Source organism: Typha latifolia, chromosome 7 (assembly GCF_019914945.1).
Source record: "Typha latifolia isolate L0001 chromosome 7, TyphaL0001v2, whole genome shotgun sequence".
Classification (NCBI taxonomy): domain Eukaryota; kingdom Viridiplantae; phylum Streptophyta; class Magnoliopsida; order Poales; family Typhaceae; genus Typha; species Typha latifolia.
In genome coordinates this window covers 2,296,284-2,312,060 of record NC_133092.1, presented here as the reverse complement: position 1 = coordinate 2,312,060, position 15,777 = coordinate 2,296,284, and the positions used below count along the sequence as shown (strand labels likewise).

At 37.1% G+C, this 15,777-nt stretch overlaps 3 protein-coding genes across 3 annotated transcripts; 2 read left to right on the top strand and 1 right to left on the bottom strand.

Moving 5' to 3' along the window:
• Nucleotides 1-526: 526 nt before the first annotated feature.
• LOC140793065 (sulfite exporter TauE/SafE family protein 3-like) lies at nt 527-3,733 on the bottom strand. The gene is made up of 12 exons (XM_073144418.1): nt 3,226-3,733; nt 2,969-3,128; nt 2,544-2,744; nt 2,404-2,468; nt 2,286-2,313; nt 2,116-2,198; nt 1,959-2,045; nt 1,824-1,874; nt 1,508-1,729; nt 1,109-1,202; nt 864-1,004; nt 527-766 (listed from the first exon to the last, which is right to left on the bottom strand). Exons 1-12 carry the CDS (start codon nt 3,445-3,447, stop codon nt 681-683), a joined length of 1,440 nt encoding a protein of 479 aa, XP_073000519.1. The 5' UTR covers nt 3,448-3,733; the 3' UTR covers nt 527-680.
• A 2,169-nt stretch (nt 3,734-5,902) lies between these two features.
• LOC140791739 (uncharacterized) lies at nt 5,903-8,214 on the top strand. Its single transcript, XM_073142383.1, has 3 exons — nt 5,903-6,236; nt 6,819-6,910; nt 7,661-8,214. The coding sequence occupies exons 1-3, from the start codon at nt 6,087-6,089 to the stop codon at nt 8,064-8,066; spliced, it is 648 nt and encodes a 215-aa protein (XP_072998484.1). The 5' UTR covers nt 5,903-6,086; the 3' UTR covers nt 8,067-8,214.
• A 3,635-nt stretch (nt 8,215-11,849) lies between these two features.
• LOC140792138 (proline-rich receptor-like protein kinase PERK15) lies at nt 11,850-15,150 on the top strand. The gene is made up of 7 exons (XM_073142979.1): nt 11,850-12,207; nt 12,901-12,987; nt 13,080-13,150; nt 13,698-13,777; nt 14,061-14,205; nt 14,365-14,523; nt 15,016-15,150. The coding sequence occupies exons 1-7, from the start codon at nt 11,850-11,852 to the stop codon at nt 15,148-15,150; spliced, it is 1,035 nt and encodes a 344-aa protein (XP_072999080.1).
• Nucleotides 15,151-15,777: the final 627 nt, after the last annotated feature.

Here is a 15,777-nt window from a genome sequence, read left to right as displayed (position 1 = left end):
GCGAGAAATTTATTATTTAAGTAAAAAAGTAGGGTAAACTAGTTTTTAAAATGAGATAAGTTAATTATTGAAATAATTTAGGTTAAATTAAAGATAAAATTGTAATTGAGCTTATATATGAAATAAAATTCAAATTGGGATAAATAGTGTTTGGATATAAAGTAGCGAGAAGGAAACGGGGGCTTGTAGGTATTGTGTCCTGACGAACAGAAAGGAAGGCATAACAAGGTGCAGAAGCACTCCTTCGACTTTCCAAGTTTTGGATATCTTTCAAGCTAGGGGAAGCATCGTTTATCTCAAGAAAAGTTTCTAATCAAAATGTCGTACCTGTATCAAGATGCTATTTGGTACAACACTAAGCAGTGTCAATCTTATTTCTGTATAAATTAATCACCTCATTGATATAATTTTTCCCAGTAAGCATCATTAAAAAAACCTCCTAATTTTGAATAAATGGCACAAATAAGTTCAATATCTAGGGAACTCTGAAATCTAATACATGAGAAAAGAAAAGAAGAGAGAGAAATTGAATTGAAAGCACTTTTATTGATGCTAACAGTTGAAAATATGGTATAAGAGGTGACAGGCCAATGCTTGAGGCCTTTCTACAAGTTCTACGTGAACAACTTTCAGACCTATGAACTAATGAAATGAGTAATTGTTGCTTCTATCTTTTGCTTCTATGCTTCGTACTTGCAGAGATTCTCAAATCCCATGTACTCATGGTGGTTTATCTTATGGATCATGTTTGATATGCCAACTCCACCTGCCATGCATTAAATCTTACCAAGTTAGCATCAATGTTCTATGTTTTGTCGAACATAAATAAATATTCGTAATCGATCTATTTTTCACAAACTCACCCAGTGAAATTGCACTGACAAATATCGTGAAAGCAAGGATAAAGATGATGAGAGAAGCCCTCCCTAGTAGGTTAATCAGCTTCCTTACGGCATGTTGGCCGATAAAAGCTGCGAGAGTAGCCACCAAAACGAAGTAGAGAGCTGCGGCGGGAGAAGAGGAATACCATTCATGAGGATCAGATATGGTGAATGAAAGAAGTGAACTTGAACTTTGGATCTCAAGAACAGAAGAGGGAGTGCATTACCATAAGGAACGGGGAATCGCTTTAGAAGGTAGTATTCTACGACGGACATTGATGCGGAAAATGTCATGGCAAAGGTAGCTGTAGCACTTGAGACCTACAAACAAATGTCAATGGTTAAGCCATGAATGCATGAGATGTAAGCTTGCAATCTGAAAAGAAACAGATTCATGCATCAAATCTGAAAACAATTTTTGAGAAGTAGAAGTGCGCAACAACTGAAGAAAGATTTAGTAGTTGAATAGGAAGTAAAAATTCAGCTAATTCACTATATACTAATGCCTCGCATGATGTTGAAGCTCCAACAGCATTCTATGCTCACTTCATACTAGCATCATAGAAGAACTAGTAGAAAGAGATATAGTGGAATGTAGAGATACTATAAGAAGGCAACGGACCCACCTGTGGAGGAACGCCTATCTCCAAGAACAGAGGTCCTAAAATAAACCCTCCACCTAGACCAAGAAGTCCTCCGACTACACCGGCGACGACACCAAGTGAGCAGTATAAAAATAGCTGGAGAACTCTCCAATTTGTCCCTTCATCTCCTTTGGATGCAATAACTCTCTTCCCTGTGTATAAGCTGACAGCTTCATACAGAGTTACTCCCACAGCAACAGGAATCTGCAAATCATCTTAGTAAGGTTATGATCAACAGACACGAATCTTGTTTCTTGTATACTATTGATTTACGCTAACGTAGAGCATGACATAACACCTGAAGCAAGTTCAATGTCCAATACCATTTCGAACAATTTGACGTATAATTCTGCAGGAGGAAAGATAAATTACTTAGTCGCTTGATTCATACAATGATCATTATATGATACATGGTACATGGTATTGATCTCACCTTCATAATCTGCAACACAAGGAATGCCACCCACACAAGCATAAGAAGACCTAGCTGCTTCCAAGAAACATTTTCGAAGATCGTTACCTGCATTTGTTACCAATTACAGTGTTAACAGCTTCAGGATTTTGGGACAAGTTAAGTGATGCTTACATACCTCTCCTTCTGGAGTCTTGGATCCCTTTTGTGCGGCATTGCCTGGACCATTAGGGAGAGCTTTGTACTCTATCGCTTCATTTCCTAGACCAAATAGAACTTACACGTGAGATTGTTTTCATATATTCTCCTATGCACATGAACCCATAGGGAAAAATATTATCATCTTACCAGTTGACTCCGAACGCCTTGTAGCCTCCTGGAATCGGGTCGAAGACAAATGAATCAGTGTTCACACCAAATTATAACAATCACATCATCACAAGAACAAGAATTCAACAAGATTCACCTTCTTAGCTAATGTTTCTTTCTTCCATGTATCGACACCCTTCATAAATGCCTTCGATGATGTGCCTGAAAACAGCAGTAGGCATTAGAATTTGCGATACAAATGCTATCCGCACACACACCCATGTGTCAAATAATCACCTAAAAATAGGATGATTAGGAGAACGGTGACCATCCAATCGGCAAACAGCACATTAAAAGCAACTCCAATGCTGATGCCGAGCATAAGCATTGGCTGGAAAAGCACAGCTAAGTCGTAATCGATGATTGGCATATCCAGAGTTGGATGCCGGAGCTTAAGGTTGTAATAAACCGTCGATCCTGCTGCACCCATGATCATACCTGCACGGAAAATGCAACAAGTTTAGCAGCATCGTAGATAATAAAAACGAAATCTTTTGAGTCATAATTTATGTACATATATCAACTGATTACATCAGCTAAACTTAAGCACCCTATATCTCACTTCAATCCAAGAAAGTTACGCAAATCACAAATAGCAACATTACATAACTTTAGTATCTATTTGACAAACAAATTTTCTCTAAGTAGAAAAAACCACTTACATTTGGATATAGCAGTAGACGATTTCGGATCAAACCCGATAATAAGTGTGAGCATCGGAACAAAGATACCACCACCACCAACTCCTCCGACACTACCAAACGCCGCTCCGAAGAACGCAACGATCGAACCCACAATAATTTTCCACCCAAATTTCATCGACTAATTTTAAAGAGAAAAAAAAGGTAACCAATAAATTAATTTAACCAAGATTAAAGACAAACCCACTAACCCAAAGAGCAAAAATTTTAATCCTCACCGGCCAAACATGGTGGTAAGAAGACTCATCAGACTGCCACAAGAAATTTACCACCTTTAGCAAGTAATCCGAAACCCCGACATCAGCAGAGTCGGCGTCGACTTCTCCTAACTCCGCCGGCTTTAGTCTTCTATCCGCCGACACTACCGCCGCCGCTAGAAGACAGCTCATCCCGACCACCGCCGCCGACACTACCCACCTCCCCTTCCATTTCCCCTCCATTTCTCCTCTGACAAAGAAACCAAACTTGGTCTCGTGTCGGCGTTCGTCGCGGCGGAAACCGGCGCAGCCCCTCTTCGTAGCGTCCGAGATCGTTGCCGGATTCTATGGAGGATGCGAATCCGTTAAAAAGCTCAGAGGAACGCAGCAGTTATGAGACACTCCAAAGGTAGTGTTTGCTGAGTGCTTATATCCACCTCAAAAATTACAACGCCCCTGGCGTTTCTTATATTCACAACACTGCCCCTCCGCTTCTAAGCCTCGGATCCTTAAGACTAATATTGGATTCGTCACCAGCTCAGAGCCGTGTCTACAATGTACTTTACGTTTAAAAGAAGTTTCAAATAGTTCTGGTAGCAGAGGTGTGGTCACTCTCTCTTCGCGAATCTTATTTGTGCGATATGGATTTCGAGTTTTCGATGCTTCTTTCGTCGAGGGATTGGAGTTGCTTGGGATCACCGGGGGTGAGAGGCGTACGGGTTAATGATGCAACGTTTTTGGGACGTGGGTGTGTTACACGTGGTGCGTGGGTGTAATTTTCACGGGACAGTGGGGGTATTTTGGGAATGGGGTTTTAACCGTCAGGTCTTCAGCACACGTGTAACGGAGGAGGGCAAACGTGTAGAGGAGTTTGGAACTTGAGCTTGGCATCCTTGCTCCATCTATTCATATTTTAAGTCTCTCTCTATTTTTTATTTTTTTATTATTTATGAGTCCGAAGACTAGATATAGATGGGATAAAAAATTAATCATCTCTAGATATAGAGTCACTTAAGTTTCACTGAGCTTTTAGCCGTTTAGTCTAGATTTCAAATCATATGTATCGCCAAACAATTGTTCCGATGATCTACTCCAAACCATTATGCTGCCGAGCTGTTCCGTTAAGTTAATCGTACTATCGAGCTATCAACTATATCGAGCTAAAACACTAAATCACCAAACAATTTTTTCATAATATTATTTAGAATTGGAGTTGAACTCATGACCTCCTTAGTCGTCCTTTGTCGCGGAAATTCATAATTTTATCTCTTTTATACATTACTCGTCGGATTCAGGTAGGGGAAGAGATTCGGTGCAGACCGGTATATTCTGGTTGATTTCAGACACGTATCATGAGCACCGTCAAAACGTTCCAAAAAAAGAAGAAGCCTATATTGGGAAAAGCAAAAGCCAGCCGTAGCGTCGTGAGAACTCCTGGGTTCCGAGCTCCTTGGGTCGTTCAAAGGAGAAGTTTAATGTAAGTCTAATGGGCCGTCCAAATTGATTTATTTAATCAGGGTCTAGACTTCTAGTAAATATATCCATATATTATGAATGTACCCACATTCGTAATTTTATATGAGACCTTGACTTTTATTTCCCATGGGTATTTTCTCAATTTGGTATACTAATGTTCACTCTCAATTTTGAATCTTATTTAGAAAAGAAATGAGATAAATAAAAGTGGAGTTCTCCCATCTAACTCCCAATTGGTGATTTCAAAATAAAATACAGTTAGCTTTGTTTTGGTTTTCCCTTGCTGATAGCTATTTTTTATATATTTTCTCATTAGAAAAAAAAGAGAAAGAGAGATTTATTAGCTACATTAAATGTATCTTACACTGGATTAGGCACGTGATTGTTAATCATATTTAAAGTTATTAATTAATGTATATTACTTTCACACTTATTTTCTTTTGCAAGTTTCGCAGTTTTGTTATATTACTTATAGTTATTGAATACTTATATTTTTATAAATTTTGTAAGTATTTGCTTAGTTTCTAGTTTGCACTAATGTAAGTCATATTAATTTATATACATCGTAGTTTTATATGTATTAATTAGTAAGCATTTATTATGATTACCGGCTTTGCCAGATAAAAGTGATATAATATTACATTAAAAAAAAAAAGACTAAATCACAGTACGTAATTTACAATTATTTTATATATATCATAAATATATATACAAGAGATTGTAAATATTACTTTTTCTTTAAGGCAAAAATAATAATATAATTTACTAAAAATTTAGATTGTATTAACCATATAGCAAACTTCTTCTCGTTGCTACTCATACAAAATTTTAAAACAAAAATACAAAGAAAAAGCTTGGCATCAAATGAAAAGAAAGTAAGAGAGTTTAGAGTAAGTTTCTACTGTGTTTAGTTCGGAGTAATTATTCAGGGATGCATGTAGCTTAAAGTCTAATTTAAACAGCTAAAAGCTCGGTGGGGCCTAAGTGCCTCTGTATCTTAAAAGGTTTGGTATTTGTTCTTAGGCCCTCTGTATCTTAAAAGGTTTGGTATTTATCTAGTCAATATCTAGTATTCGAGCTTATAAATAATTTATAAAAAAAAACTTATATATATATATATATATAAGCATTGCCGGGTCATCTTCTTTTTCCTTGCCACACATGGACCTTCTGGTTGACAACATAAAATGGGCCAGACCCACAAAATTGAATATGCAATGTGTTGGTGTTGGTTTTGGTTTTTTTGGAATCACCCACTCCCAGTAGTCAGTAGACAAATCCGAGAAATAAATCCATCCCTCCCTATATTCGGCCGCAGCCGCAACCCCAACAAAACCAAAACCTCTCTCTCTCTCTCTCTCTCTCTCTCTCTCTCTCTCTCTCTCTCTCTCTACCTAGTGGTTGTGATGTTGAAGCTCTGGAAATGGTATCAGAGTTGCCTAACCCATCATCCCGTGAAGACCCAAGTGATCAGCTCGGGCTTTCTGTGGGGATTGGGAGACATTGGAGCTCAGGCCGTGACCCATTCCACCATCAGGAAACAGTCTCGCGACAAGGTAATCACCCGCAAAATTCCTTCTTTTAATCGACCCGCGATGCCTTTGTTGTTGTTGTTGTTGTTGTTGTTATGATCCATCAAGTAGGTCTTCGAGGATAGCAATGGATGTCCGACAATTAGGGTTTCATAAATAATTTCTCTTACTGTGATGACCTGTGGGCTCTGTGATTGGATTGCTTCATGCTGGACTGGACCTCGTAATAGTGGCCAGACTTGGAATCGATGCTTTTGATGGTCTATTAGTTTGTCAATACTAGTAGGTTGTCATAAAATTTTATAGATTTAGTTCCATTGTCTTCTGTTTTCCTTGTTCTTCCTGGCAATTTAAATGTCTTGTCCAATTATTAGGTTTTTCTGGATACAATTCACGAAATTTTTATCAATTATTTCTCTGTTACTTTTCTCTATCTTCTCTAATGTAATACCAGCCTATCAAGCATGAAAAGACACCATACCATCCCCATATACCTGTATTACTATATTACATAGTCATGTATAGACAATGGCATTGCTTCCATTAGTCATCTGAAAACTTTTTGCAGGCTGATTTATGTGATGATAAATGTGATGTTTTTTTCAGGATGAAGATAAAGAGTTCAAGATTAATTGGAAACGTGTGGGCATCACAAGTATGTTCGGATTTGCTTTTGTTGGACCAGTTGGACATTATTGGTAAAGCTTCTTTCTTAACTTGCACAAGTTATGAGTTATGACTGCTGGATCAGATTTGGCATTACAAACAAAAGTATTTTACTAAGGGCGCTTGAAATATTTGAGCAAATTAGCCTGAAGGGTGCATGGGGAAATGGAAAAGTAAATTTGGATTTATCACGCAATATAGTCGAGTTTTGTGGAAATAGACATTATGGTACCCTTTTTCTTGTAGCTTATTTGGCTTAGCTCTTGAAGTTGCATGTATGCCAAGAGATAATGATTTTCACATCATTAGTATTAACAGGGAAAAACTGGACATGCTTTTGCTCTGGAGAAGGTTATTGGTGGCTCTCTTTCTTAAGGATGTACTCTGTTAAAATGTTTTGTACTTTCTCTTTCCAATCTTATGCTCTACATGTATCACTGCAGAAAACTTGGGTAAGAGTTTGAAACTGTGATTTATCTAGATATAGGCTTAAGTGAACTTGTGTATATTGGTATCTTTCTGTTTCGACCTCCACATTATATTTCGTAAAGGAAAATTAGGAATGACATGCAATTCATATATTTCTTTGTACTTACATTTTCTAGCATGATATGTAGTCAAACCTATTTTACAAATTTGAAGTTTTGAGCATCTTCCACTATCCTTTGCAATATTGGTGCGAAATGAATCAAATAAAAACTTGGCTTGTTTGACGTGAGCAAGTAAAACTTTAAAGGTTCTTTTGCAGACAATATTACTAGTCTCTTATTTCCCATTTACAGGTATGAATACTTGGATCGTGTCATTAGATACCGACTTCAACTGCAACCTAAATCGGCAAAGTTTGTTGCTGCAAAAGTTGGTGCGGATGGACTCCTTTTTGGGCCCTTGGATCTAGTGATCTTCTTTTCCTATATGGGTTTTGCCTCTGGGAGAAGTATAGATCAGATAAAGGAAGATGTTAAGAGGGACTTTCTTCCAGCTCTCATTGTAGGGGGAACAGTCTGGCCGGTCGTGCAAATTGCCAACTTCCGCTTTGTTCCCGTGAGATATCAACTTCTGTATGTAAATTTATTTTGCCTGTTGGACAGCTCCTTCTTGTCATGGATTGAGCAACAAGGTGATGCTTCTTGGAAGCAATGGTTTTCTTCATTCCATCAAGTAGAAGATCGTAAGGGCCAGGCCTGATGTTTTCAAAGGCCATCATCTCTTGTTTCTTTCTCCAGATCAAAAACATGCATTCTGAGTTTTCATGTATACCTCAAAAATTGGTGCACAGTTTCTTGTGGACCTCTTCATTTGGATGATCAATTTCATTTACTAAATTCCCCCCACAGTTCTCGCATACTCTTTTCTTAATTTCTTCGTATAGGGCTCATATATCTTCATATTGTAATTGGTCCATTGGAGTAGAATTCCTGCTTCAAATAGGGCTTCTAAATAGGTAACCATTGTTGGTTCATTCAAAAAGAATACTGTTAGTATACTGTCTTTTGGATGATCTTTTAAGAGAGAAAAGTGGGCCGAGTAAAACAGTCGACCAACTGAGAGAGGAGAGCCTCCATTGCTTTCAAATTTTGAGGGGAGAGATTCTAATGACGAAAGTGGCAAATGTCCTCTCTTAAAATTTTTGCTTGTTTAATTATTAGATTGTTTGAAAGAACAGCTACAGATTTCCTACACCTATCTCCGTATATATAGTGAAGTAGATTCACTATTATCTATGCAAAATAAGATGATCACCAAGCTTGAATAAATTCCAGATGGTACGTCACAAATTATTAGAACTGTTAAGGGATTATATTCGTCACTGTTTCAGGGATAGATCGACCAACTGTGGAGTGGCCTGTGAGGTTTAATAATTTGCTTTTAAAGGGGTTAACTTATCTTCATGAAGATTGTACGTTTGTCTTCAACTACCTCTTATATATTGTAAATTTATTGCTTGGACTTACCAAACTGAGAAATTGGCAGATCATTCTCATTAGCATTGATTCTTTTGGCAGGCCATCTTGAGATAATTCATCGTAATAGTAAAGGCAGCTAATATTCTTTTTTATTGTAATTTTGAAGCCAAGGTATGCCTTTTAATTTCTTGATTCTTTTTATCTAAGCACATATCCTTATGTTGGTGTATAATTGTTATCTAGCATAATGCATCATTTAGAATCTTTCTGAGTTAGATGGTCAATCTCTGGATACAATAGATCATACTCATAACATGTCGAATCCAACAATATTGTCTATGGTGCATATCTTGACATGTTGGAATTTTCCCTGAAAATCTCGGACATGTAATTTGAAAGTTATTAGTGCATATTGTCATACATCAAATACAAAGATCCAACATCTCTTGTATACATGACCTTATCTTCTTTTTTCAATTAAGTATATACAGAACAGTTTTAAGTGGACAAAGTGATGATCTTCGTTCTGGTCGTGTTGATCTCAATGTCACATATCACGTTTATAAAATAAAGCAACATTGAATCACTGCCGCGTAGATCATAGGCTCAATGTTTTGATGTTGTATTATTTCTAAGACATGGTATTTTTAATAATCCTCGGTTCATATATCTGATTGATTAGAAACAATTTAGAGATAGACTAGCAGTTGGCTGGCAAATCGGCTTGAAATAAAAGGCTATATATTAAAACTTGTTCGATTTGCTGTTCAAGTTTATGGAAAGGCACATTTCAAAGTCCTATCATTTAATTATTAATCCATGTTGGATATGTTTAACATTAGCAACAAAGACGCATTTTGCATGTCACCACCCAGGTTTTATCATCTTTTTTTGGCATATATGGGAATCACTACCTCCTTTCAGAAGTTTTGCCTGATAGAAGTGGGAGAAGGAAGAAAGAAAGATATCTAATTTTTAAAAAGAAAATGATTAGCGTAATAAGTAATAAGGTGAGTTTTGGTTTCCAGTATAACTCGAAAAGAAGAGGATTCACATTAATCTTGTAATAAGAACAAAATATAGGCATTGACGTACGTGGGAAAAAGAAAACCAATATTAAAGAATGGCTTGCATCTGATTCATTCAAAACTGTTCTAATTTCTAAACCAGATAGCCCCTAAACAATATGATATTAGGCTCCCTTCGAAGTGGTTCCACATAATCTCCAGCTTAATTAGCACATAGAACCGCCAAACATGTGGGCGGGGAGAGAGGTTAAAAGGAGGAGAGGAGGTAAGAGAAAGGAAACAGCGGCATTTTTTCAAAATTTAGCCCCGGCGATGTCGTCCTCCCTTCCTCGCGCCCGTGCCGTGGCATTCCCACGATCCCCATTAACCTCTGAGGGGAGAAATGGTATACCCACCAAGTCTTCCCGTTCGTTGCTGGGTTCAACGTCTACTCCCACCCTGGCGCCAGTCTTGGGTTCGTCGCTATCTACCATCTCGCGGGCTTCCTCCCCGCCAAAGGCAACCGCCGGGAGTATTATTCTTGGGATTGTGATGGTACTTCTGATGTTCGCTGTTTTTGCGGGACTCGTATTTTTACTTGTCGTTTGCTGTGTGTGGACAAAAGATTATATTTCCGATTGGCTTTCCTCACCACCAGTAATTTCACCAGTAGTTTCCAATATGTATTCCAACACATCCCGTTGGATTTCCGGTATCTCTTCCAACATATCCCGTTTGATCTCCGATATGTATTCCAACGTATCTCGTTGGATTTCCTCACCACCACGACCACAACCACCTACTCCACGACCAACGAATGATGGTACGACTCCAACTGAATACTCACTCACTTTGTCCGAAAAATTCTCTCTCTATAAATTTTGTCTTTCTCTTACGTACTTGTCATCGAGAAATGTTGAGAATATCATAAATATTCTTACGAATTTGAGAATTATCTGGTTAAATTCAGATTCTAAATCTGAGTTTTGCACCCAAAAAAAATTAAAATTAAAATTAAAATTTTTCCTAACAATCTTAAATACAGATTCATATATGTTGCGGGTTCGTCTTATTGCGATACATAAAATTAAATCATGAGTTTCATTTGAATCAATCTCGGAGCCAACTAGATTAAATTATTAGAAAAATTGTGAAAAGCTAGAATACATCCTTTTTTTTTGTGGTAGTCTTAGATGAATCTCTAATGAAAGATTCTGTTTTTGCCAAGAATAAGCCTTACTATCACACCACACCGATTGGCATCTTGCTTAACACCTTTTCATGGTTGAACAAATACCGGCCAGCATAGGTATGGGAGGCGAATAGGTATAACAAAATATTTTGGTGGTGTTTGCTTTTCATTTTTAGCAATTCTAATTAATGGTAAATGGGATCTATTGTTATGACATGCGTGAAGTATGTATGTAAGTCTTAATTAGTAGTCAGCTACCTGATGACGAAAAACTTCGTGAGAGTACTCTTTTTTCTGACAAGGTGGAAATTTACCAAACTTCAGATACACTATTCTACATCTTTGCCTAAAATTGTGATATTAAGTATCCTTTAAGTTGTATTTTTTTTTCAAATATGCAGGTTTTGTGTTACAACTATGATCATTGGATTCTGTAGTGTAATATGAATTTCTGTTCTACTTGATAAACTCTGTTATTCAAAAAATTCTATTATTTAAAATCAATTATGTCTACTTGCTTTGTTTATGTGCTTAAAGTTCATGGCATCCTTGGCTCCTCGAAATCCTTTTTTAAACTAAGATATTATGTATTCATTTTAATGGTAAAAAATCTATACTTGCTTCCTGCATAATTTTGTACATTTTTGTTACTTTTTCCATCATACTTGGGGTGTATTTCCAGTGACCTATATGGTGGCCAGTGTCATAAAAATTGACAGCACAATGTTTTATTATCAGTAAAAAGTGGTAAAAAGGACCTGAGAACTATCGCTTTCTCCAAATTTTTTACCAACTCACCAATTAATTGTGTTTGATCAGAAATAACAGTTGAATTAGCTACTTTTCATGATTTTTTATGCTGATTATGGGAGATGAGGACTTATCAACATTTTCAGCAGCAGATTGTCTTCCAAGAGGACGTCTGAAAATCTTCACGTACCAGGAATTAAAGAAGGCAACCGATGGATTCTCTGATGCTAATTTACTCGGGCAGGGTGGTTTTGGACGTGTGTACAGAGGAGATGTCAATGGCAGAGGAGTTGCAATCAAGCAATTAAAAGATGGAAAAAGGCAAGGTCAATGTTTCCTGGCGGAGATTGACAGCCTCAGTAACATAAATCACAAAAATCTAGTTTCGCTGGTTGGTTATTGTGACTCTGAATCCCAGAAGTTATTGGTCTATGAATTCGTTCCCAACAAAACATTGGAGTTCCATCTGCATGGTACTTATAACCTTTTCCTCAACTATAACCTTATTTTGAGTTATTCCTAGCTCTGATATATCAAGGAACTTTTCTGAGTTTTCATACAGTTGATTTCTTGTTTTATTTCTAGGCATGAAACTTATTTAGTCTGACTGATGGTATTATAAAAAAATTGAAGAATACCTAAGCCCATTGGGTGTTTCAGCTTATATATATCCTTACGAAGTGTTTCAGCTTATGCATATTCTTATGAAGTGAAACCCGCTATCTACGAAGGATTAAAACACAACCGTAACAATGGACAAATGCAAGCAATTTGGGGAAAAATTCTAATATGATGCTAATAATAGAGGAACAGTAATCAAATATATTTAAACATGTATTAGACACCGCATTGCAAGTAATCACAAGTAATAGAGATAATAGAAAAACAGAGAAATAAAATTTATGTGGTTTAACAATATACCTATATCGACGGATGGAGCGAGACTTTAATTCACTAATTGAATCTCTAAATATAAAGAGTTTCTTCAACTCTAATTTTCCGTTCTCCCTCTTGCAACCTTGTCCTAGAATGTTAAGGGAAATGTACTCACTGTTACCGAGGTGTCTCACAACCTACTTGAATTGTTAAGGGAAATGTATTCACTGTTAAATAGGTTTTTTTTTTTCCGACAGTTTCATGAGGAACTTTTTTCCCTGTGTGTTTAGGACAAAATCAACCAGCTATGGAGTGGTCCGCGAGGTCAAATATTGCTTTATGCATTGCAAAGGGGTTGGCTTATCTTCATGAGGAATGTAAGTTTGCCTTTAACTACATAATTCATTTTCTTGCTTACCTAATTTAGCATTGGGAAACTATTCTCAATTACAGTATACGTCATTGGCAGGCCGTCCTACGATTATCCATGGTGATATAAAGGCAGCTAATATTCTTCTTGATTGTGATTATGAGGCCAAGGTAGGTCATGCTTCTATCATCTTTTTCTTTCTTTTATACTTTAAATTAACGATGGTCGTGCCATAGGCACAGACCGTGTCGACCACCGACCGGCACGGCACGGCACGGCACGTGCCGCGGCACTTGCCGGCCGTGCCGTAAGAGGAGAGAAAAAAAATAGATACTCACCTTCGCCGTCGCCGCTTGCCACTCTCTGATCGCCGCTGACGGCGGTAGTGGTGGCGACGGCGATTAGCGACGGCGACGGCGATCGACAACGGGTAGCTCAACAACGAGGTCGACGACGAGCGGCAGAACTATTAGAAAGGGTGCCCAAGTGCCGGTCGGCACGGCCATCCATGCTTTAAATTATTACCCTTTTATTATACACAGTTATTTGTAAGCATAATGCATCATCTAAAATGTTTCAGAATCAGGTGGACATGTACAGCTTCGGTTTTTGTATATATCCAACCGCCCATGAGATTCACCCTTAGCATTAGATTGTTGCTTCAATATAATTAAAAAAATGTTACTGATTGATTTCACTAATCGGACTTATTTGCAGATTGCAGATTTTGGACTTGCAACGATCTGTTTTGATGAGAAGTTCACTTCCGTTTACACCGATGTGATGAGTCGGCTGGGGTGAGCTCGATCAATCTCTCTTTTCATCTTGCATGGATCCAACACTGCTGTTGAGTGGATCCATTGCATATCTCTGAATCTTCCTTGAGTGGAGGTTTAATTAAGGTTTTTATTTTGTTACCCAGTGTCCTATAATTCATATTTATTTTGATTGTGGACGAGTCTGACATGATTTGGAGCATGATTAAAGAGTAACGTAGTAACATTCATTTATCAAAAGCATGGGTGATAATGTTCTTATTTTAATATGACTATCATATGATAAATGAAATATATCCAATAGGTATCTAGCGCCAGAGTGCGAAAGATCCCGCAAGCTCACAGTTAAATCAGATGTCTTCTCTTTCGGAATTCTGCTTCTTGAGCTAATCTCTGGACGCCGACCCACGGAGAAAACCGCTGGAAGAGTTAAAACTTTGATTGACTGGGTGGGTTAGTTAGTTAGTTTTTTCTTTTTCTTTTCAATTCTATGAAGCTTGCACTGTTTTAATTTACTACTGCATGTTTGTGCTCTCTTTGTAAAACAAAAAAAAAATATGAAGGATAATTGCGCAGCTTGTAATTATACATGGTTGTGTGACTTGCAGGCGAGACCTTTGCTTACTCCAGGCCGTGAAGATGGCAAGTGGGGTTCCCTCATCGATCCACGTTTGAAAACCTATAACGTCGAACAGATGGAACGCACGATAGTTTGCGCTGCTGCTTGCCTCCGTCACCTCGCACCTCAACGTCCAATGATGAGTAAGGTACTCTCTTTATGTTTAGTTATCAGAATTCTTCCATGGCAAAATGCGGAATATTCCCTTTCACTCTTCAAAGCCTAAAATTCTTTGCTACCTCTTTTAAATAATTACTTCTTTGGATAACTGAATTTTGTCAAAGATGGATGCAGTAATATCTCACATTTGACCGTTCCTAGCTATGAGGACAGATATTTATCAGATATATCATATATGTGCTTCAGTGTTCTTAAATCTTTTAAGCACCTGTTTGGTTTGAGTTCTGAGAATTCTTTATCTGTTTTTTTAAACTTTTTTTATATTTAACTAGGGTTACTTTTAAAAAAATTAAGTTCGAAGTTTAGTCTAAACCAAACAAGACTTAGAAGTGCACTCAAATAACAGTAATCAACTTGCTCTTTATATTTAGTACATTTATTACTTTTGGTTACTTTTGCCTTCTAGCTCCCTTTTACAGTTGATCTTATTATTTTCAATAAATTCTGCTGAAATCTACAGGTAGTCCGGTTCTTGGAAGGTAATCTCTCTCCCGACAAACTCGATGAAGACCTCTGCATCAATAACAACGAGCACGTAAAAGATAACAGCACTTCAAATTATACGTATTCTGAAAGTAAAACACCGCACTGGTGAGGACACTCAAGAGACTAATGGTACGTATAAGTGAAGAGTATCCTAGCAAAAAGTAAGCATGGTGCATACCCATCAGGATCAACCGATCAAGCAGTGAAGGCCAACAAAATACAGGAGAAGGAAATTGGAAGATTATCGTGAAGAAAAAACTACGGGAAACTTTGCCATTACAACTTTAAAAATAATAATAATAATAATAATAATAATAATAATAATAATAATAATAATAACCTCTTCTCGTTTGCTTTTTATGAAGTATGGTATTCTGTCGTGTGTATATACGAAGTGCAATAATGCACGAAGGACCAACTTTTTCTTTTTCATTGCTCATAAACAGTCCATGATACTTCAGGAGATCTAAATAAAATTATTCTTTATATTTATCAATTAATTCCTGCATTTTATTTTTATTGACTCAAAACTATTCTGAGTTAATATTACATAAAAAGAACGTTCTATAATTTTTTTTAAAATAAATTCTTTTGACTTTAAACTCTAATTATGCATTTATTTTACCTTACCTACAACAATTTATGCAAGGATATTAAGGTTGTCTTTTTATCTATTATTATTTTAACTCACTATACAGTAAACGGATAAGTTAACAAAACCTATGACAATGTATCT